The sequence below is a fragment of the Anthonomus grandis genome, chromosome 15 (genome assembly GCF_022605725.1).
Source record: "Anthonomus grandis grandis chromosome 15, icAntGran1.3, whole genome shotgun sequence".
NCBI lineage: Eukaryota > Metazoa > Arthropoda > Insecta > Coleoptera > Curculionidae > Anthonomus > Anthonomus grandis.
Genome location: NC_065560.1, coordinates 298875 through 321361, shown reverse-complemented (window position 1 = coordinate 321361; position 22487 = coordinate 298875). Strand labels below are relative to the sequence as shown.

Below are 22487 nucleotides of genomic sequence, written 5' to 3'. Positions count from 1 at the left end.
TCTATATACAATTAAATTTTAAATTAATATTAATAAAAAAGTTTAATACATTTACTTTTAAATGCGTTGTTTTGTTGTGCTTAAGAAGAGTGCATACGTTACAACTTTTCTTATTTTATTAGTGTCTATGTATTTTATCTTGGAGCCTCTCTCTGATGTATAGAAAACATCACTAATCAATTTTTTCGGTCGAAAAACGAAAATAACTTACTTCTAGAACAAACATCATAACGCTAATAATAATAATAAATAATAATAGTAACCTAGGTACGTGATAGTCACAATAATTAGATAAAATTACGGCTACCGTTCCGTTAATATTAAATTCGCATTCGTTGCCGATGATTATAATATCGGTGACACCAGACCGCATACGAATGGCGCCCGTGGCCATAAATTTAAATCTTATCATTAAATTATAAATTATTATACCTGGCCGCACTGTGCCGCCGTGCACGTTTCGTGAAAGCTCTCAATTTTTTTACTCTACTTATCTCGCGTCATAGAGTCATAACGTGTAAAATGTAAATTGGATTTTAGCGCTCTCCTAGTTCGGACCACGACGAGAGATTTTCATACCAGGTCTCGGCATCTATCTTTTGACAATATCAAGTGATTTGTTATGTCGAAGTATCTCAAATGGAGCATCCAAAATTCGTGATTATGTACACATTAAAATTTGTGTTTTACTATTATTTATTGGCATCTTGTCTTGAACTCGCCTTTTTCGACACCGCAACACAAAGAAGAGGAAAGCTTTCCTCACAAATTCGAAAGCATGTGAATATCAAACTTTTTCAGGTCAACAGGGTTTTACAGGCTTAAGATTGAGACCTTCTTATATTGTCGAGCGAAAAAGAAACTTTTTATACATACATAAAAGAGACTTAAAAAAATTGTTGAGCTCTTTTTGAGCTCAAAGTCAACGTAAATAAACAAGGACGTTTTTAGAAATTAATTTAATACGAATAGAAAATTCCTGTTGCATTAATACCTAATACATAAAACGAATCCCTAAAATAAGGCACTTGCCTGATGTAATTTAATTACCTGTTGTCGCTCTTCGTCAAGTAAATTAAATAGCGACCCGACAAAATTTATCTCGCAAACAAACTTAACGGAATTAAATTCGGTTTTAGCTTTTTTTCCTATGTAAATTGTGAATAAACGAGAAATGAAACCGCTACGAATTTTCTTTATATACTTTCCCTATATATATACTTTTAAGTTGTTGACAGAAAACTGGGACTATGAAAATGAATTATCGTGCTATCGTAAATGTAATCCTATTATATAATAATCCTCTTATTGCGTAACTAAAGCACGTTTGCATTGATTTAATTCCATTAGAGAGTTTATGGAAATGGAGGGTCATATAGATCTATATATTCTTTGTTAATTTATAAATTTACATAATAAAAAAGCGATTTTATCCAATAAACGTTCGAATCGTTACCTTATGACCCAGTTAAATCCTCCAGTTACACACGGAAATGCCTAAAATTAGAATAACTAATGGGGTGTATTTATCGCCTTATGGAATAACTGGTTACGTATATGACGACTGAAGTGAATTACTTAATTGCTATAATGCCATTAAACGGTTTAACTGACTGTTTCGATCACAGGAAGTGTCGCCTAAGAAAATCCGGTTAAGTAAACGCGACCAACGGTAGTTGTTTTCAGTAATTGCTGACCCGAATGAGATCAACTGTACATTTAAAAATCGGTTTGAAAACTGCTATACTTTAACTCCCTAATTCTTACCCGTTTTTTTCCAAGTTTAAATAAAATAAAAATACCTTTTATGCCCGAGTTTGAAAATTATATTTTTAGAAAGAAATCAAATTAACCAATTATATTTTTCTGTGAAAATTTGTTTTTTTGTTTCTAAATATTTTTTTTATTTTTTAAATTTATGTTCCATTTTTGGAACACTGGGAACACATGAGTGCATTAAAACACATGATAGTCTTTAAAACAAGCCTCACATATCTTAATCGAGTTTTTGTGACATAGGGCGCACCTATTCTGTTTTGTGGCTGGAATAATGCAATGATTCAAATCATCGTACCTAATTTGATTATGGTTCCGAGCCTCTAACGGCTTTGATGTCTTAGGGCGTCCTCCAGTTGAAATAGGCCTTCCATATTTTCTTAAATATACCTGCACCACTTCTCTTTGAAACTTTAAAAAATCCACTTTTTCGCCATTTGGTTCAAGTCTGTAATACTGCCATGCACGAGTCCAAGCAAAATGCGAAAAGACTCTACCACCATTTCTTGGAACGAACCCCAATTCTATAGTTGTGTATATTTTGATCCATTCGGTCTACTCCACCCATATATTTATTGTATCGCCCGACTACAAAAAGGCTGAGGAACCAGGCATTTTTTTTTCTCATTGGAAATCCACCGACTAACTTGACCAACAGGATTCACCGGATCGCAACTAATAATTAAGAACAGGACAGTTATCATTCCATAAGGTAACTGTTATTTGAGAATTAGCGTCTGTAGAATAATCAAAGCTGCCTCAAAGAACAATTCTCTAATCTATTCCCGTTGATCGTACCTGTATATCCGATCTTCTGGAGCGAATTGACTAATTTTAGGGCGGAAAAATATCTGTCGCCATAAACTTTAAATGGGGCATTTTTTGAAAGATTCTCCAAAAGGGTCATCACTACAGATCCTCCCAATCCTAGGTCCATGTAGCGCGCCTATTTGCTTGTTTACCTTGATAGGGATTAAATTGTATTATAGGTACCCAGATTTTTCACACAAGGGCCATATTTTATAGCCGTACCTAATAGGTTTACCTTTTATATACTGCTTCGCCCCATGCCTTATGAAATATGGTACCATACTTTCATTAATAAACAGTTTTTCGTTAACCGAAGCATAAGACAAAAATCGATCATTGAAACATGTTGAAAAGTGGTTGCAACTTTGCAAATTTATTGTCTTATTCTAAATCATTATTATCAGCACAATGCGCAAATTTTTCAAACCGATTTCTTCGCATTGTGTTTGCCACTATTGGATTGTATGTATCAGTATCCACCTCCCAAAGCATACGCCATCTTGGAACTTGTAAATGCCCGGATAAATATAAAATACCAATAAAGCATTTTAGTTCTCCGGCATCAGTACCACAGATGCGAAACTGATCGAAAACATGCGTGCGAGCGCCAGACTTCAGACACGCCTCCTGGGTGATGGAAATCCATCACTAGCCTAGTACGGACTACGGTGGCACAAAACATAACCTTCAAAATCCCCCTTTTCCCTGAAGGTTATGTTTTGTGTAGGGTGGCAAGGAGTTTAATCAATTTGCTGCAAGTCTCCGTGGCGCGTGCTTTTTTTGCGTAGTACGCGTGTTTATGATTAATAATTAAATTGAAATAATGTATTTGTATTTTTTTTAGTATTATTTTTGTTGAAATGGGGGGGGGTATAAGTGTGTATATCTTTATTGTTCCAGACACAGTGGTGGAGGAACGACGTTATTTAGATTTTTAAAAGATGAGTTAATAAGTTAATATTTCGAGATAATGAAAAGCATTAATTTTACTCACCCATGTGATAACTTTCCTTTCCAGTATTTAATAAAATTATTTATACGACTTAAAATATTTTATACTTTAAAATTCGCCAACTGAGATTTATCATCTGCCAAAAAATCAGATAAAACTAAAAGAAAATTAAAAATACTGTTGCATCTTTAATGTTTTATTAAATAAGATCCTTAAATCTGTTAAATGAAATAAAAATGTACTCAAGAACCCTTCCATTCTGTTTTATTTAAGCCTATTTCTATTTTGACATTATAAATGCATTATAATATCCCAGCGAAATTATAGTGCAGAACATCTATCCCTACAAAAAAAAATGCATTGGTGCCGCCAGTCCAAACCATCCTTTTCAAGGGCATCGAATATCGGGAGCTTATATCCGCGATCTTTCGCATCTGGTATTGTGTAAATCTGTGTCAGTACTAAAATTATGATTGCCTTTTTGTCTGGCATAAAAATTTAACATTTCTACTAAATAATTACATATTTCCATATCAAAAAATGATTCAAAGCGCGCAACAACATCTGGAAATATGTCGAAAATTGTGGGCAGGAGTTATTCAATTCCACTTTTTTCCAGCTTCTTTCTAAATTTGTTCTGTTTATATTAGCTCGGGTTACCAAGCGAGCTAAAGGTATATTATCGCTATCGTCGCTTGCATTACCATCAGATAATTCAGGAGAGTTATCGTTTACGATAGAATGGCCTGAGGTTCCTGGTTGCGAAGATTTCCTCAATATTTTTATCCTGATCATTATCTCCAATATAAACCACTCCATCAATGTTCTTTATTTTAGCACAAGCCTCTGACTACATTTGACGACCACTAATGTGATTTACATTAGCTGAAGGAACTTCATCGTCATCAGAATCCACTTCAAAATCCCTTCCATCGTTTGGAGGTGTGATAAAAACATCTGCAGCCCAAAACTGCTCATCTTCAACTAAATCAATTAGTTCTTGGGTCGTGTAATACCTACAATAAAAAAAAAAATTATGTCCTCGTTTGTTCCCAGTGTTCCAAAATAGGAACAACCTAAAATGATCAAATCATTTAGTAACTTTCAATAATATTCGTATTGGGTATATAAAATATCTTGAATTACATCACTTACAATAAATTCTTTGCAGTAGTACAATTTAATTATCAAAACTATAATTAATTATACTTACTTTATTAACGCCATATTGTGAACTTTAAAAAAAATCAGTAATTAGCACACTAAATGCGGAAAATTTGCAAAAAACGCACATCAAACCTTCTCTTATGCTAGCCAGAACGACACTAACACATAAGAATGTTATGTGGACTTATTATTATGTTACTCTTATGTGTTATGTGGACACTAACACGACCGCGCGATGGAAAGATATATAGCTAAGAGCACGCTTCTCAGAAAAGGGAGGTCGTTCCGATTTTGGAACACCGGGAAAATAATGACATTTCCAATATCGGAACTCTGGGAAAAAACGAGTTAAACATCATCAGAGTTTGATACTATAAGTAGTACGTACCAGCTTATTTTACACTTTTTCTCTCGATTTCCCTCAAAATCCATTTACAGAATAGAATAAACTAACTGCCTTTAGTCTTTTAAAGAATTCCAAAAATTGTAGACCAGTTGAGATATTGCTCGCATTCTAATACAGAGGAAGACACGAAACAAAAAGCAAAAAAAAGAGAATAACTTTGATCCTCAACTTAATTAACTAATTAACTAAGTAATAACCTAACAAGTTAATCACTGGAATATATTTAAAAAATGTGTAAAAGCCCAAAAACCCAAGATTGCTCCTAAAGAAATAACCCAAATCAAATAATGATTATTTCAAAAGTACTTATTCAAGCGACTGTGTTACGAATGTTATCTTTGAATAAAAACGAATAATGTCTCAAGATGTGGCGAACTTTTGATCTGATTCCTCATAGTCCACGCACTTGAAATTGAATTTAATTTTAGTCCAGGCATTTCATGAGTCATTTCTAAATTCATTTTTATTGGCTTTATTTTCACGTTAGTTCTTCAGGAATTTGACATTATTTTTTCAAGTTTTCGATTCTTTTGATTTTACTTTTCTAGTCATTTCAAGCATTTGATGCATTTTTTTATTTCCTTCTTTTTTTTTAATTATTTAATTTGATTCCAGATAATTTAAATAATTTTTAAACCAAATTTCTAGTCTTCAAGGTAATTTTTTTAAGCAATTTTTAATTTTATTCCAGGCATTTTGAGAAATGTTTGATTACTTTCAAGGCATTTAACGTAAACCCTCTAGATATTAAGAATAAATTTTTAGATTTTACATCAAACATTTGAAGAGAGCTTAATTTTATTCCAGGCATTACAGGGCATTTGTCGAAGTAATTTGTATCCAGATATTTTTTGTTTTTCAAAGATTTAAAAAAATGGTATTTTCTACGCTTTTGTACTTGAAAAACTATTACCATTGCCTGGAATCTGGTCGTGGAAGAAAATCTAAAAATTTATTAAATTATTAAAATAAAAAATTGGGTATTCAAACGCCTTAAATTAAATGAAAAAACACTCTAAATGCTTGGAACGAAATAGGAAATTACGTGAAATGCCTGGACTAAAATAAAAAATTAATTCGAAAACATTTCATTTTTAATGTAGACTTTTAGAAATATACAGGGTATATCGGCAAACGCCCCCCAAGGGAGCTACACCCCTTTTGGGGGCCTTATTTTTAAATGCGTTTTTCTCGAAAATGGTAATTCCTAGCGTTATTGACCAAGTGGTACTTTTTTACGTAAAAAGCTTCAAATTTTTAAAATTTAAAGAAAAAAAACAAAAACTTTGCAAACAATTTTTTTTAAGTATTTTTTTAGGCTCACCCCCTAAATGATACGCACCTGACTAAATAATGAAAGTGATGAAATGACAACTAAATTCAGCATATCAAAATTGGGAGAATACCAAAATTTAAAATTTTTATATTTACCCGTTTCGAAAATAAGTGGCAAAAACCATCTTCAGGTGCCTCCTTTTTTCAGGGTTCGCGTTTCGTCCACTAAATTTGGGACACCCTGTATTTTCTAGATATTTAAATAGATCGTTACTATTTTAAAGCACAACACTTTTTCAAAGTTTTGAAATTAATTTTGCTATCATTTAAAAATATGTTTTTTTTTTCTAAAAACGCCCGGACTACAATGCTACATTCTTTGCCACGTGACGTCATCATAGGACGATTACCATTAGACCTATAGTGCGGGCAAATAGAAGTTTTTTTTTCAAAATGCAATTTTTGGTTGTGTTAAGATTATAGATAAATATCTGTCTCCTAAGAGGGTAAATTATTTAATATATTAATTTTTTTCTTATAAGGCAATAATTCTGTGCAATAAAAACGTTTTTTATCAACACTACTCTTACCCCCCCAGCCACCCCAGACAACTTAGCAGTAAGAAATTTTTTCTAAGAATCATTGTTTTCCAAAATAATTTACATAAATAAGAGCTTGTTTTGTCGTTAATATAATATAATCTAATAACACAGTTATATTATATAATATTTAGTACAAAAACAGTACTATTATATTGGATATTGTGGACGAAAAACGGTGATTTTTCAAAAGAATTTCTTACTGGGCAAATGTTTGGGTGGGTGGGGGCTGTACGGGTTTTGTTAATGAAAAACAATGTTTTTGTAGTAAATATATATTCAATATTTAATTTAATAACACTATATTTAAATTTGATATAATTTTATATATTAATATTTAGTATAAAAACAGCGTTATTAAATTGGATAATATGGACGAAAAACAATGATTTTCCAGAAGAAATTCATCAAATATTTGTATCAATTTTTTTAAATGCCGAAATTTTCTACAGTTTAATAAATATACTAAAACTAAAAATTAAAAAAAACTAATTACTATACTTTAATCAGTTTCCGAGTTATTTAATTTATGCCAAGCAGTAATTTTTCCATAACACCTTGTAGACCAATTATTGCACAAAAAGGATCTGTGCAACAATATGGTGCAAAGTATTTCTGCCTTTTGGGTCTCGACTAATCGACACTTCCAGTTTGTTCCAATAATATATAAATACATAACACGACTGAGCACTTTCCTCTCTGATTTGTTGTATAATATACAACTGTCTGGTGTCCCTTTCACGCTCTATTGTTGAAGCTCATTTGTCTTTCTTAATTAAAATGTAGCGCAGAAAGTACAAAATGTTCTTCTTGTAAAGTTTAAAGTTTATATTTACTCGACGAGTTTTCGACCGCAGACTGAGCCAAGTTAGAAAGGGACCGTGTGTGTTTTAGGAGGGTCTATATCCTTGGAATTACTATGCATTATTACGGGACCTTTTGGGGTATTATTATTTTAGTTTAAGGGTTTCTAAACATATACACTTTTAATGTAGCAGTACCAGATTTTTGGGCAATAAAAAGCTAAATCTCTTAAGAAATAGTATATATTAAGGTACAATTTTTTAGACTAAAGTTGAGTTAGATGCGGACTCAGTATAGACTGTAATATCAAAATCGATTCCTTTGCCCCATTGAGATTTCAAGTAGATCTGTACGGAGTATTGATTCAGGCCTCCACTGGTGATTGACGCGTATCCGCCATCATCATTGGCCACATTGTCCTTTACCTACGATCAACTTGAATTAATAAAAAATCAAATTTGAGAAAATTTAAAATCCACTTACAATGATGCACGCAATTTTCACTTTGTTTACTCCAGAGTTTGGACAGTGGATCGTTTGGGTGATGGTATCGAACCATTTGGCGCTTTGTTGGATATGGAGTTGGCAGAGTGGGGAATCGCTAAGTAATTAACAAAAAATCAAGCTATAAATGCCTCAAGCAGGAGTGTGATTTGGGCAGTTAATTTTTTTTTAAAACCACTTCAGCTACATGGGAGAACTACTACTTCCTGGAAGAAATACTTTATTTCTTCCAGGAAGTAGGCTCTAACAGACTTTAATTGCCTGGAAAGAATCCCTGAAAAGTTGTCTAAAGTTTGAACTGCTTGGAAAAACTAAATGTACAATTTTCAGGCTTTGGAGAGCCTGGAATAATCCTTTTACTACCCATAAATCTCTTACTGGAATTTGATTTATTTGTAGTGTCTGGAATAATCTTTTAAGTATTCTTACATCAATTTGGAGGTAATCTGACTGAGTTTAAAACTTTCTTTAATTCGAAATAAGTCCAAAATTCCATTCCAGGCATTGGAGAGCCTAGAATAATTCTTTTGCTACTTATAAGTCTCTTACTGGTATCTAATTTACTTGTAGTGCCTGGAATAATCTTCCAAATACTTTTACGTCATTTGCAGGTGATCTCACTGAGTTTTATACGATCTTCCATTCTAGATATTATAAAATAATTCCAGAGTTCTATTTAAGGCATTGGAGAGCCTGGAATAATTCTTTTACTACTCACAAGTCTCTCACTGGCGTTTTGATTTACTTGTAGTGCCCGGAATAATAATTCTTAAAGTATTCTTTTAAGTCATTTGAAGGTAATCCGACCGAGTCTAACATTTATCCAAGCAGTTACTACTAAGGCTTCAACTACCTGGAAATAAATCATTAATTTCTTCCAGGCAGTTGGCTTTGACAGACTGTGAAAAATTAAAGTGAGAGCCTGAACAAACAACCTATATATTAAAAGACTTGAAACATCTGGAAAAGTGACTCAAGGGCCTGGACTAAAGTTTCAATTAATCCAGGAGCCTGGAATAAGTGTTTCATTACTAAAAAAAAGTTTCTTGCATTTGAGTGAACTTGGATATTGAAATAATTGTTTAAAAGCCTTTAGCATGTATGTTTTCTCAACTCGACTATTTGGGTTCACAATACAATAATGACCATTCAGCATTGGCCTATTAGAATGGGCGTTATTTCTGGATCTATCAAAGACATTTGATATTCTTCGAACTAAACTTTTATAGTAAAGTCAGAACAGTCTTTGATCTATATGTAATAATTTAGCAGGTAACATTTATTTAGGCTTCTTTTAGACTTTAACTGCTTAAAAGTAAGCACTTTTTCCGTTCCAGGAAGATGCTTTAACGGACTTTTAGTGCCTGGAAAAAAACTGAAATATACCATTTCCAGGCAGTTGGAGTACAGCATAATATCTGGAAAAAATCAGCGTTTTTTTAAGCCACTTTAACTGTATGGTCCTATGATTGGAACCTTTGGTGTGATGCTCAAATTACCAGACAGTTTTAACACTAAACTAAACTCTTTATTTTTACTCTCGACACCTGAACGTAGTCACGTTATTTCTTCCAGGCAGTTGAAAAACATTTATTCAGGCAGTTAATGAGAATAAGGCTTCTTCTAGACTTCAACTGCCTGGAAGGAAATATTTAATTTTTTCCAGGCAATTGAAGATCCGTTATCATAATTATTATTATGATAAGAGAACATTTATTCAGGTAGTTGTCAAGGCTTCTTCCACACTTTAACTGCCTGGAAGAAAACACTTCTTAGCTTTAGTAGACTTTGAGTGCCTGGAAAAAATATTCTTCTAAGCTGAGAAGGAGTTACTACCTGAAATAGAGAGCTTTCTATACAATGAATCCTGAAGTAATAAGTAAATTGTAATACATTCAACTTGGCTTGGGCTGATGATATCAATACCTGAGCTTTTTTAATTTAAGCAGACTTTTGATGAAAGTGGATGATAAATCATTGGAACAACGAGGGAATGCCACATTTCTTGGCATATCAGTTGCACCATAAAGTCTTATATATTATAGAAAAAAATGATAATTAAGATATCTTGCTTAATACTTACGCAATAGCCGTTGGATCGGGACATTGATTAATATTATGAGAATCTTCCTTCAATTTGGTCAATTCCAAGATGCTGGTGACCGCTGGTGACGCACCGACTAAATACAAACAACAAAAAGTCGCCGCGACAAATAAAATTTTCGCCATCTTACTTTATGGTGTTGACACGATGAAAAAATAATTTTTTTTTCGTTTCGAGGGTTTTTATAGTTTTTTTTGGGTCAAGATCGCCCCAATCTGCTACTTTGGAACCTTTTAGCAAAACGTATTATTCTTGGTTGATAAGTTATCAGTGATATTATTATTGTCTTCTGAAGTGGACGACGGAAGGCTGGATAATCGTATCGGGTCTTAAGTGCTTTTGTCAATATTGGAATAAAGTGTTTATTGTATTAAATTTAGGTACCGAAAAATGGTCCAGAAAAAATAATAGAGAAATTTAAAATACAGGAAGGGATTTTAAAGAATAGCAACAAATTTTAAATAGTTGTCAAACAGAATAAAGGAATTTAAAAAAAAATATATAAAAAGTTAAGATTTATATTTCTACCTAAATTGCCTCGCTTCGGAGCTTTAAACCATTCCCCTCTAGAGCTTTTAGAATAATGTAAATTCTTGAAGTAAAGGCATTAATCACTACACAGTTTCATGCAAGAAAACCGGCCGTATTTTAATAGAAAGAAAAATAATAATTAGAAATGTAACATTGTACTTATCTCCTTGTTGCCCCACAAGATATTATTATAAGGAGTTTTCGCACAAAATTGGGACCGGTCGGACAAAAGTGTTTATAACTTTGGTTGTATTTGGGTTAGAGAAACGATGTTTACCTTTTTATAATCTAGAAGTATGAGGCTTTAATTTGATTGTTTTCAAATTTTCATTTGTTTTTTGTTTAGGACTAGGACGCCTTCGAAGTCAAAAAAATGTTTTCCTTCGATTATTTTGGTCAAGGGAATTCGATGCAGGTCGCAACGGTTTCTTGAATATTATGAAATTAAACAGATCGATTAGAGTTAATGAGGGCCTCATCTGTATATTTTTTGGTTATTTTTAGCATATGGGAAGTATTTTTTTTAACGCTCAAAATTTTAGACATGTGTGATATTCTAGCCCCTCTGACGGTTTAACGGTGTTTTTCCGGAAATAATGACTCACAGAAGTTAGGTGCGCCACATCGAGAACTACAATTTTTATTAAGGACTTTTTTTGAAAAAAAAAAACAAAAAAACCTCAAAAAATAGATTTTTTTTAGTTTTTTCTGTGTAAAATTGTTATAGTTCAAAATCTAAAAAAAATTCATTTGGATTAATTAAACCTGCATCCTTTCCGAATAAAATGGTGTATTAAGTTTAACGCTATAATTTATATAGAGTGTTCATTTGAAAATACCCTTTTTTACGCTTTTTTTCTTCAAATATTAATAACTTTTTAGTGGGGGCACTTAGAGGTTTCATTCAATTGGAGCATTTAAAGAACCTTTTAAAACCAATTTTTTGACACACTCTACAATCATCTACGTAGAGCAGTTTTTGCTCTACACTATTTTTTGACTTTGACGCCCGATACCGCAATGGCTATGCCACATACGAAGACCGTTTTTGCCCTCAAACACGCGGAATTTATCTGGCTATAATCCACTAAATACCGTTTTGTTTCAAATATCACCATTTTCCAAGAAAATGCAATTTTACATAAAAAGTCTCAAAAAATCGGTCAGCTGAATATTGGTACCCCCCCGGGCCCGGCTCTCATGGTACAATAATTAGTGTGGTCTAGCACCCAACAAGCCCGTTTCCAAGGCAACGAACAAGGCGGCGCTTTTCGCCCGTTTCCGTTCGAAAATAAGACCCTTTTTATAATCGAAATTTAACTACTAAAACCGATTGGAATCGGTCCAGAATTGATGTTAAACTGTTCCTAAGGCTTTTTACTATTTTTCCATGTACAAATCATAAGGTAAAAACCTTTTTTTATACCCGAAATCATCGTCTGAAAATGGTCGATTTTGACGTCTACGCGCGATTTTAATGCGGTTTTGACAACATGGCGTCTACGTGGATGAATCGGCCCGGACTTGCTTCCTAATTTCATTGATAAAATGCTTAAAATAGCTCAGAACTTCCTGAAATTAGTACGAATTATTCAAGAGACTCTGGAGAATCCGAATATGTGCATATCTTTTACCAAATCGTATTCTTTTAGCCGTGATAATTCGGCAACTTTTTGACGTTTTAGCATTTTCCGTGTATTATTATAAAATTCATGCGACACAGTGGGTCTATACAAGGCATTTTGCTAGACAAAAATTACAACACAGTGGGTCCTAATGATAAAAAAAAATCTAATCGGGATTTAATGGGTATTATTATTTTATGTGGTAATTTTTTTTTTACTTTTTTGGTATTTGCCCGATTTGAATAAAATTTAATATTTGGGTTTGGTTTAGGGTATAATTATTAATTTTTTGACCATTTTTGAAATATTGAGTTTTAGGGTTACGTGACAACCAAAACTTTTTTCCTATGGGTCCGATTTGATTGATATTTGGTATCTGGTGTTGATTTAGGAAATAATTATTGATTTTTAACAAACTTTTAAAATATTGAATTTTAGAGTTACGTGATTATGAAAACTTTTTTCCTATTAAGCAAATAAAAGAGTATTTAAGAAGCCAAAATCTAACTGAACGTGCTCTTTTAATCATTGACAATGCCTCAAGCCATGGATCAATTATATGGAAAATTAAGGAAAATTTTAACTGGTCCCAACTGATCAAAATACTTGTTTTAATTATGTAATTTTATTTCAGGTAATTATAAAAGGTTATCCTGAGCGAAAATAATATAAGTAGGTTAATTTAAATTATTACAAAGAAAAAGTTGAATCTAAGTATTCGCATCAAGTTCTACTGCTTATTTTAACAAAAATAGCCCAACCATAGTTGTTTAGTTTTAAACGTGATAGTGTCCCTGAAGACGCCTATGGGGACAGAAACGCCTCATTAATAAAATATGATGAACTGAAGTAGATTTTTCCAAGCATTTGACGTAGTTGCAAAAAATACGAGTATTTAATGCGTTTAAGCGTAATGGCATTTTTGATCGTGTCTTTATTTTTTAATAATAATAATAATAATAATAATAATAATAATAATAATAATAATAATAATAATAATAATAATCTTTATTTAGCAAAAAAAGTTACACAGATAAAATAGTACAAAAAAAGAAAAAAATTTACATTAAATTAAATTTTTATTAAATAATTTTTACTTTGTTCCTTTTTAAATTTTTTATAAATTAACATAATTTTTCAGACTTTTTTTACAATTTACAAACTATTTGTTAAATGAAAACGTTCAATCTAACATCAAAATTCTTGAACAAAACTCTTATACTGTTTGTATTAAATTCATAATAATAAAACCCGAATTGATACTGAAAATCATGCCACAGTATAGAATTTAATTAAATTACCGTATAATTAAGATTAAATTTAAATTTTGCCTTCCCCGAATTAATTTTATCATAATATGATACTGTTTTAGGTATAATGCAATAGAGTGCCTGGGCTTAAACCATTGGTGTAGTGGTTTATATAAAATAATTAATTAGGCCATTTTAATTAACGTGAGTTCAAACAAAAACTGCCATAAAATGCCTTATTAAAAATACATGAGAGGCAGTTTCAAAGGTCTTACTTCTCGTTACTATTGCACGGGATTTCATTATCTTTGTGAAGGTGCCCTTTGACCACGATCAAGGGTTTAATTAAGTGCAAAAAAGGAATTTTTACTGCCTAAAACAAGAAAATTACCCTTTACAGTATTGGCCATAAAAGTTGGAACATTTAAAAATTTAAAATTTTTCCAATGAGACATTCGCCAAAGAATTTTTTGATTTTTACAATCAGGGTGTTAGGCAGCGTAATATTGTTCAAAGACTCAACGTTCCTAAGAACACAGTGTCACGAATAATTAAGAAATATCGTATATTTGGACATGTGGTACCAGGTAAAAGCACCGGAAGACCTAAAGCCACGACTGCCCGTCTAGATAGGCGAATTTTAAATATTTCCCAGAATGACCCATTTTTGTCATCCTCCAAGGTGAGCCCTCCAATATCTCTGCAAGAACGGTAAGAATGCGATTGTGTTCTGGTGGACTTTTTAGTTACAGACCTGCTAAAAAACCTTTGCTGTGGAAGAAAAATGTCAAGTTACGCCTACAATATGCAATGGGTCATCTTAAATGGACTGTACAAGATTGGAAAAAAGTGCTATTCAGTGACAAATCTAAGTTCAATCTGTTTTCCAGTGCTGGAATACTTCATGTAAGACGACCAAAAGGTGAAAGACTCAAGAAAAAGTTTATCCGACCTACGGTTAAACATGGAGGTGGTAATGTGATAGTATGGGGATGCTTGTCTTGGTATGGTACTGGGCCAATACATAAAATTGTGGGGAAAATGGATCGATTTATGTATCGGGATATTTTGCTAAATATAATGGAGCCTTACACATTTAAGTCTATGCCAGTAATTTTTGATAACGATCCAAAGCATTCGTTAAAATTGGTAAAAGAATGGTTGGACCAAGGAAAGATCACAGTTTTAAAGTGGCAGGCCCAGAGTCCAGACTTAAACCCGATTAAAAATTTATGGGAACATCTGGATCGCAAAATTCGGGCATTTGGAACAGTCAAAAATGCTGATGAACTATTTCATAAGCTTGTTCAAGCCTGGACTCGCATTGACAGACAAATAATTGAAAATTTGATTGAATCAATGCTCAGAAGAATGCAAGCAGTAATTAATGCTAAAGGTTACCATACCAAATATTAATTATAATATTATGGTTTCAATAATTTATGTTTTATGTCGTTTTTGAATAAAAATCATTTAGTTCCAAGTATTTTGTCCAGCTTTTTTTAAATTTTTCTTCCGAACTGCTACTGGTGCTGAATTTTTGTCAACATTTAAATTAATTAATACCAGTTTTTCGTGTACAACAACTTTATAAAAGGAAATAAAATGCTAATTTAAAGGCACACAAAATATAATAAATTTTCAAAAGTTCCAACTATTAAGGCCAATACTGTAAGTCCTAAGCTAAATTGCGTCAAAAACTAGTCAAGAATCAATTTGACTGCATTCCTGGACGCTTATAAACTCACTTTCCTAATTAGGTGTCGTGAAACTTTTTAATTAATCCTTCTATCTGCGGCAGGAGCAAATTAGCGGAAAATAAATTTAAGGAACGGAAGGCATTCGAAGTTTCCGGTCGAGGTCCGAAACAAAAACTCAATAATTCCTTCGCAACGGAGTGCCGTCATTATATTGATTGCTCCGGCCCTTTTTCCTAATTAAAAAAAAAAAAAACATTGAGAAACTAAGTTAGAAAAGACTAATGAAGCCTCGGTTGACCCTGACGCCAGTTTTTCCCCTTTAGGATCTTTTCATGTATCTTCCTCGAAGTCAAATGACTTCAACGAAATGTCGCTACTATTCTACCTACTAAAGTCTGTTCTACCACTGTGCCAAATTTCAATAATACCCTATTCAAAAACACAAAACCTATATATGCTTATAAATAATTCTATTTGCTATATAAACTATTCCCATCCGAAAAACGGCCGAGAGCTTGTTCCAACAAAAACCCGCACACGTTATTTCAACAGTATTTTACGGGATTTATTTTAAAACTTCGTAAGCCGAGAACTGGACGCGTATTGCATGATAAAATTTATAATGTTAAATTTTATTTCAAAAAAAAAAACATGTTTCGTATATTATGTATAACTGAAGGGAGAATTTACAGTTTGTGTTCTCTATGTTATTGCTAGACTGAAGAAGAAGATGCTGGTGAGGAGGGACAAGATGGAAAAGCTGTTTTGCTACTGAACTTTCAATGAATCGCGTAATATAGCTAATATTAATATTTCAATAGCAAATATCCTCATACTACTATTTATATTTAAAAATATACTGAAAGTCCTGGAATAGAAAACGTAACCGACGAAGGCAACATCTTTCAAAATAACTTGCTTATGCTTACATGGAAAAACCTTTAGGGGCTTCCGGCAAAGCAGTAGAAAAAGGAAAATGATGGTATATTTGAAAAATGTCTATATACATAACGTCAAATGTAACATATATAAAATCTGTCTATTAAATTCTGATTTAAAAAGCATAGGTATTTCTTAAAAGCGTCTTTCAAATCAGCCAGGGAATGGATTGATTGATTTATAGCCTTCTTATTTTTTGGCCAAAAGTCCTATTTACTATAGACTTTTTCCAATTAAATTCATAATTTTTTTTAAATTAATTAACCTTGTCCTTGAATAAGTCATATCAAAATGATAATTTTTTTTTTTTTTTAATTTTGTACGAATTTGGAAAAAATTTTCAAATTTTTATTTCGTCAATTTTTTGAGTTATGAACATTGTGTCGAATATATTGAAGAAAAAAATCAATATTTTCAAAAAATATTTTTTTTTCCAAAATTTGGTACGAATTTCGAAAAACCCTAAAATAGGTGTCCAATGAAATCGTCCAAAGAATACGTGTACGAATTTTCAAATTTTTATTTGGTCAATTTTTGGAGTTATGAACATTGTGTCGAATATATTGAAGAAAAAAAATCAATATTTTCAAAAAATATTTTTTTTTCCAAAATTTTGTACGAATTTCGAAAAACGCTAAAATAGGTGTCCAATGAAATCGTCCAAAGAATACGTGTACGAATTTTCAAATTTTTATTTGGTCAATTTTTGGAGTTATGAACATTGTGTCGAATATATTGAAGAAAAAAATCAATATTTTCAAAAAATATTTTTTTTTTCAAAATTTTGTACGAAACTCGAAAAACGCTAAAATAGGTGTCCAATGAAATCGTCCAAAGAATACGTGTACGAATTTTCAAATTTTTATTTGGTCAATTTTTTGAGTTATGAACATTGTATCGAATATATTGAAGAAAAAAATCAATATTTTCAAAAAATATTTTTTTTTTCAAAATTTTATACGAATTTCGAAAAACGCTGAAATAGGTGTCCAATGAAATCGTCCAAAGAATACGTGTACAAATTTTCAAATTTTTATTTGGTCAATTTTTGGAGTTATGAACATTGTGTCGAATATATTGAACAAAAAAAATCAATATTTTCAAAAAATATTTTTTTTTTCAAAATTTTGTATGAATTTGGAAAAACGCTGAAATAGGTATCCAATGAAATCGTCGAGAGAATACGTGTACAAATTTTCAAATTTTTATTTGGTCAATTTTTTGAGTTATGAACATTGTGTCGAATATATTGAACAAAAAAAATCAATATTTTCAAAAAATATTTTTTTTTCCAAAATTTTGTACGAATTTCGAAAAACGCTAAAATAGGTATCCAATGAAATCGTCCAAAGAATACGTGTACGAATTTTCAAACTTTTATTTGGTCAATTATTGGAGTTATGAACATTGTGTCGAATATATTGAAGAAAAAAATCAATATTTTCAAAAAATATTTTTTTTTCCAAAATTTTGTATGAATTTGGAAAAACGCTGAAATAGGTGTCCAATGAAATCGTCCAAAGCAAACGTGTACAAATTTTCAAATTTTTAGTGGGTCAATTTTTTGAGTTATGAACATTGTGTCGAATATATTGAAAAAAAAATCAATATTTTCATAAAATATTTTTTTTTTCAAAATTTTGTACGAATTTCGAAAAACGCTGAAATAGGTGTCCAATGAAATCGTCCAAAGAATACGTGTACAAATTTTCAAATTTTTATTTGGTCAATTTTTTGAGTTATGAACATTGTGTCGAATATATAGAAGAAAAAATCAATATTTTCAAAAAATATTTTTTTTTCAAAATTTTATACGAATTTCGAAAAACGCTGAAATAGGTGTCCAATGAAATCGTCCAGAGAATACGTGTACAAATTTTCAAATTTTTATTTGGTCAATTTTTTGAGTTATGAACATTGTGTCGAATATATTGAAAAAAAAAAATCAATATTTTCAAAAAATATATTTTTTTTCAAAATTTTGTACGAATTTGGAAAAACGCTGAAATAGGTGTCCAATGAAATCGTCCAGAGAATACGTGTACAAATTTTCAAATTTTTATTTAGTCAATTTTTTGAGTTATGAACATTGTGTCGAATATATTGAAGAAAAAAATCAATATTTTCAAAAAATATTTTTTTTTTCAAAATTTTGTACGAATTTCGAAAAACGCTGAAATAGGTGTCCAATGAAATCGTCCAAAGAATACGTGTACAAATTTTCAAATTTTTATTTGGTCAATTTTTTGAGTTATGAACATTGTGTCGAATATATTGAAAAAAAAAAATCAATATTTTCAAAAAATATATTTTTTTTCAAAATTTTGTACGAATTTGGAAAAACGCTGAAATAGGTGTCCAATGAAATCGTCCAGAGAATACGTGTACAAATTTTCAAATTTTTATTTAGTCAATTTTTTGAGTTATGAACATTGTGTCGAATATATTGAAGAAAAAAATCAATATTTTCAAAAAATATTTTTTTTTTCAAAATTTTGTACGAATTTCGAAAAACGCTGAAATAGGTGTCCAATGAAATCGTCCAAAGAATACGTGTACAAATTTTCAAATTTTTATTTGGTCAATTTTTGGAGTTATGAACATTGTGTCGAATATGTCGAAAAAAAAAATTAATATTTTCAAAAAATATTTTTTTTTTCAAAATTTTGTACGAATTTCGAAAAACGCTAAAATAGGTGTCTAATGAAATCGTCCAAAGAATACGTGTACAAATTTTCAAATTTTTATTTGGTCATTTTTTGGAGTTATGAACATTGTGTCGAATATATAGAAGAAAAAAAATCAATATTTTCAAAAAATATTTTTTTTTCAAAATTTTGTACGAATTTCGAAAAACGCTGAAATAGGTGTTCAATGAAATCGTCCAGAGAATACGTGTACAAATTTTCAAATTTTTATTTGGTCAATTTTTTGAGTTATGAACATTGTGTCGAATATATTGAAAAAAAAAATCAATATTTTCAAAAAATATTTTTTTTTTTTAAATTTTGTACGAATTTGGAAAAACGCTGAAATAGGTGTCCAATGAAATCGTCCAGAGAATACGTGTACGAATTTTCAAATTTTTATTTGATCAATTTTTGGAGTTATGAACATTGTGTCGAATATATTGAAGAAAAAAATCAATATTTTCAAAAAATATTTTTTTTTTCAAAATTTTGTACGAATTTCGAAAAACGCTGAAATAGGTGTCCAATGAAATCGTCCAAAGAATACGTGTACGAATTTTCAAATTTTTATTTGGTCAATTTTTTGAGTTATGAACATTGTGTCGAATATATTGAAGAAAAAAAATCAATATTTTCAAAAAATATTTTTTTTTCAAAATTTTGTACGAATTTCGAAAAACGCTGAAATAGGTGTCCAATAAAATTGTCCAGAGAATACGTGTACGAATTTTCAAATTTTTATTTGGTCAATTTTTTGAGTTATGAGCATTGTGTCGAATATATAGAAGAAAAAAAATCAAGATTTTCAAAATATATTTTTTTTTTCAAAATTTTGTACGAATTTGGAAAAACGCTGAAATAGGTGTCCAATGAAATCGTCCAAAGAATACGTGTACGAATTTTCAAATTTTTATTTGGTCAATTTTTTGAGTTATGAACATTGTGTCGAATATGTTGAAAAAAAAAATCAATATTTTCAAAAAATTTTTTTTTTCAAAATTTTGTATGAATTTGGAAAAACGCTGAAATAGGTATCCAATGAAATCGTCCAAAGCAAACGTGTACAAATTTTCAAATTTTTAGTGGGTCAATTTTTTGAGTTATGAACATTGTGTCGAATATATTGAAAAAAAAATCAATATTTTCATAAAATATTTTTTTTTTCAAAATTTTGTACGAATTTCGAAAAACGCTGAAATAGGTGTCCAATGAAATCGTCCAAAGAATACGTGTACAAATTTTCAAATTTTTATTTTGTCAATTTTTGGTTTATGAACATTGTGTCGAATATATTGAAGAAAAAAATCAATATTTTCAAAAAATATTTTTTTTTCCAAAATTTTGTATGAATTTGGAAAAACGCTGAAATAGGTATCCAATGAAATCGTCCAAAGCAAACGTGTACAAATTTTCAAATTTTTAGTGGGTCAATTTTTTGAGTTATGAACATTGTGTCGAATATATTGAAAAAAAAATCAATATTTTCATAAAATATTTTTTTTTTCAAAATTTTGTACGAATTTCGAAAAACGCTGAAATAGGTGTCCAATGAAATCGTCCAAAGAATACGTGTACAAATTTTCAAATTTTTATTTTGTCAATTTTTGGTTTATGAACATTGTGTCGAATATATAGAAGAAAAAAAATTAATATTTTCAAAAAATATTTTTTTTTTCAAAATTTTGTACGAATTTGGAAAAACGCTGAAATAGGTGTCCAATAAAATCGTCCAAAGAATACGTGTACAAATTTTCAAATTTTTATTTGGTCAATTTTTTGAGTTATGAACATTGTGTCGAATATATAGAAGAAAAAATCAATATTTTCAAAAAATATTTTTTTTTCAAAATTTTATACGAATTTCGAAAAACGCTGAAATAGGTGTCCAATGAAATCGTCCAGAGAATACGTGTACAAATTTTCAAATTTTTATTTGGTCAATTTTTTGAGTTATGAACATTGTGTCGAATATATTGAAAAAAAAAAATCAATATTTTCAAAAAATATATTTTTTTTCAAAATTTTGTACGAATTTGGAAAAACGCTGAAATAGGTGTCCAATGAAATCGTCCAGAGAATACGTGTACAAATTTTCAAATTTTTATTTAGTCAATTTTTTGAGTTATGAACATTGTGTCGAATATATTGAAGAAAAAAATCAATATTTTCAAAAAATATTTTTTTTTTCAAAATTTTGTACGAATTTCGAAAAACGCTGAAATAGGTGTCCAATGAAATCGTCCAAAGAATACGTGTACAAATTTTCAAATTTTTATTTGGTCAATTTTTTGAGTTATGAACATTGTGTCGAATATATTGAAAAAAAAAAATCAATATTTTCAAAAAATATATTTTTTTTCAAAATTTTGTACGAATTTGGAAAAACGCTGAAATAGGTGTCCAATGAAATCGTCCAGAGAATACGTGTACAAATTTTCAAATTTTTATTTAGTCAATTTTTTGAGTTATGAACATTGTGTCGAATATATTGAAGAAAAAAATCAATATTTTCAAAAAATATTTTTTTTTTCAAAATTTTGTACGAATTTCGAAAAACGCTGAAATAGGTGTCCAATGAAATCGTCCAAAGAATACGTGTACAAATTTTCAAATTTTTATTTGGTCAATTTTTGGAGTTATGAACATTGTGTCGAGTATGTCGAAAAAAAAAATTAATATTTTCAAAAAATATTTTTTTTTTCAAAATTTTGTACGAATTTCGAAAAACGCTAAAATAGGTGTCTAATGAAATCGTCCAAAGAATACGTGTACAAATTTTCAAATTTTTATTTGGTCATTTTTTGGAGTTATGAACATTGTGTCGAATATATAGAAGAAAAAAAATCAATATTTTCAAAAAATATTTTTTTTTCAAAATTTTGTACGAATTTCGAAAAACGCTGAAATAGGTGTTCAATGAAATCGTCCAGAGAATACGTGTACAAATTTTCAAATTTTTATTTGGTCAATTTTTTGAGTTATGAACATTGTGTCGAATATATTGAAAAAAAAAATCAATATTTTCAAAAAATATTTTTTTTTTTTAAATTTTGTACGAATTTGGAAAAACGCTGAAATAGGTGTCCAATGAAATCGTCCAGAGAATACGTGTACGAATTTTCAAATTTTTATTTGATCAATTTTTGGAGTTATGAACATTGTGTCGAATATATTGAAGAAAAAAATCAATATTTTCAAAAAATATTTTTTTTTTCAAAATTTTGTACGAATTTCGAAAAACGCTGAAATAGGTGTCCAATGAAATCGTCCAAAGAATACGTGTACGAATTTTCAAATTTTTATTTGGTCAATTTTTTGAGTTATGAACATTGTGTCGAATATATTGAAGAAAAAA

General features: G+C 30.2%; 3 protein-coding genes across 3 annotated transcripts in view; all 3 read right to left on the bottom strand.

Moving 5' to 3' along the window:
* The window catches only part of LOC126745108 (acyl-CoA Delta-9 desaturase-like), a 170096-nt gene extending 163421 nt beyond the window's left edge, over positions 1-6675 (bottom strand). Inside the window, exon 1 of the mRNA XM_050452827.1 lies at positions 6661-6675. The gene's annotated coding sequence lies outside the window, so the exon portion shown is untranslated. The remainder of the gene's footprint in view (positions 1-6660) is intronic.
* The window catches only part of LOC126745107 (uncharacterized), a 66842-nt gene that overhangs the window by 25446 nt on the left and 18909 nt on the right, over positions 1-22487 (bottom strand). The window lies entirely within an intron of this gene.
* On the bottom strand, positions 8014-10580 carry LOC126745115 (uncharacterized). The gene is made up of 3 exons (XM_050452836.1): positions 10377-10580; positions 8273-8390; positions 8014-8214 (listed from the first exon to the last, which is right to left on the bottom strand). The coding sequence occupies exons 1-3, from the start codon at positions 10520-10522 to the stop codon at positions 8050-8052; spliced, it is 429 nt and encodes a 142-aa protein (XP_050308793.1). The 5' UTR covers positions 10523-10580; the 3' UTR covers positions 8014-8049.

Excerpts from the sequence above, each read along its gene's own strand:
- LOC126745115 (XM_050452836.1), bottom strand. The coding sequence starts at position 10,522 with ATGGCGAAAATTTTATTTGTCGCGGCGACTTTTTGTTGTTTGTATTTA. Across the intron at positions 8,391-10,376 it reads CCCGATCCAACGGCTATTGC|CGATTCCCCACTCTGCCAAC; the intron begins GTAAGTATTAAG and ends TTAATTACTTAG. Across the intron at positions 8,215-8,272 it reads TGAAAATTGCGTGCATCATT|GTAAAGGACAATGTGGCCAA; the intron begins GTAAGTGGATTT and ends AGTTGATCGTAG.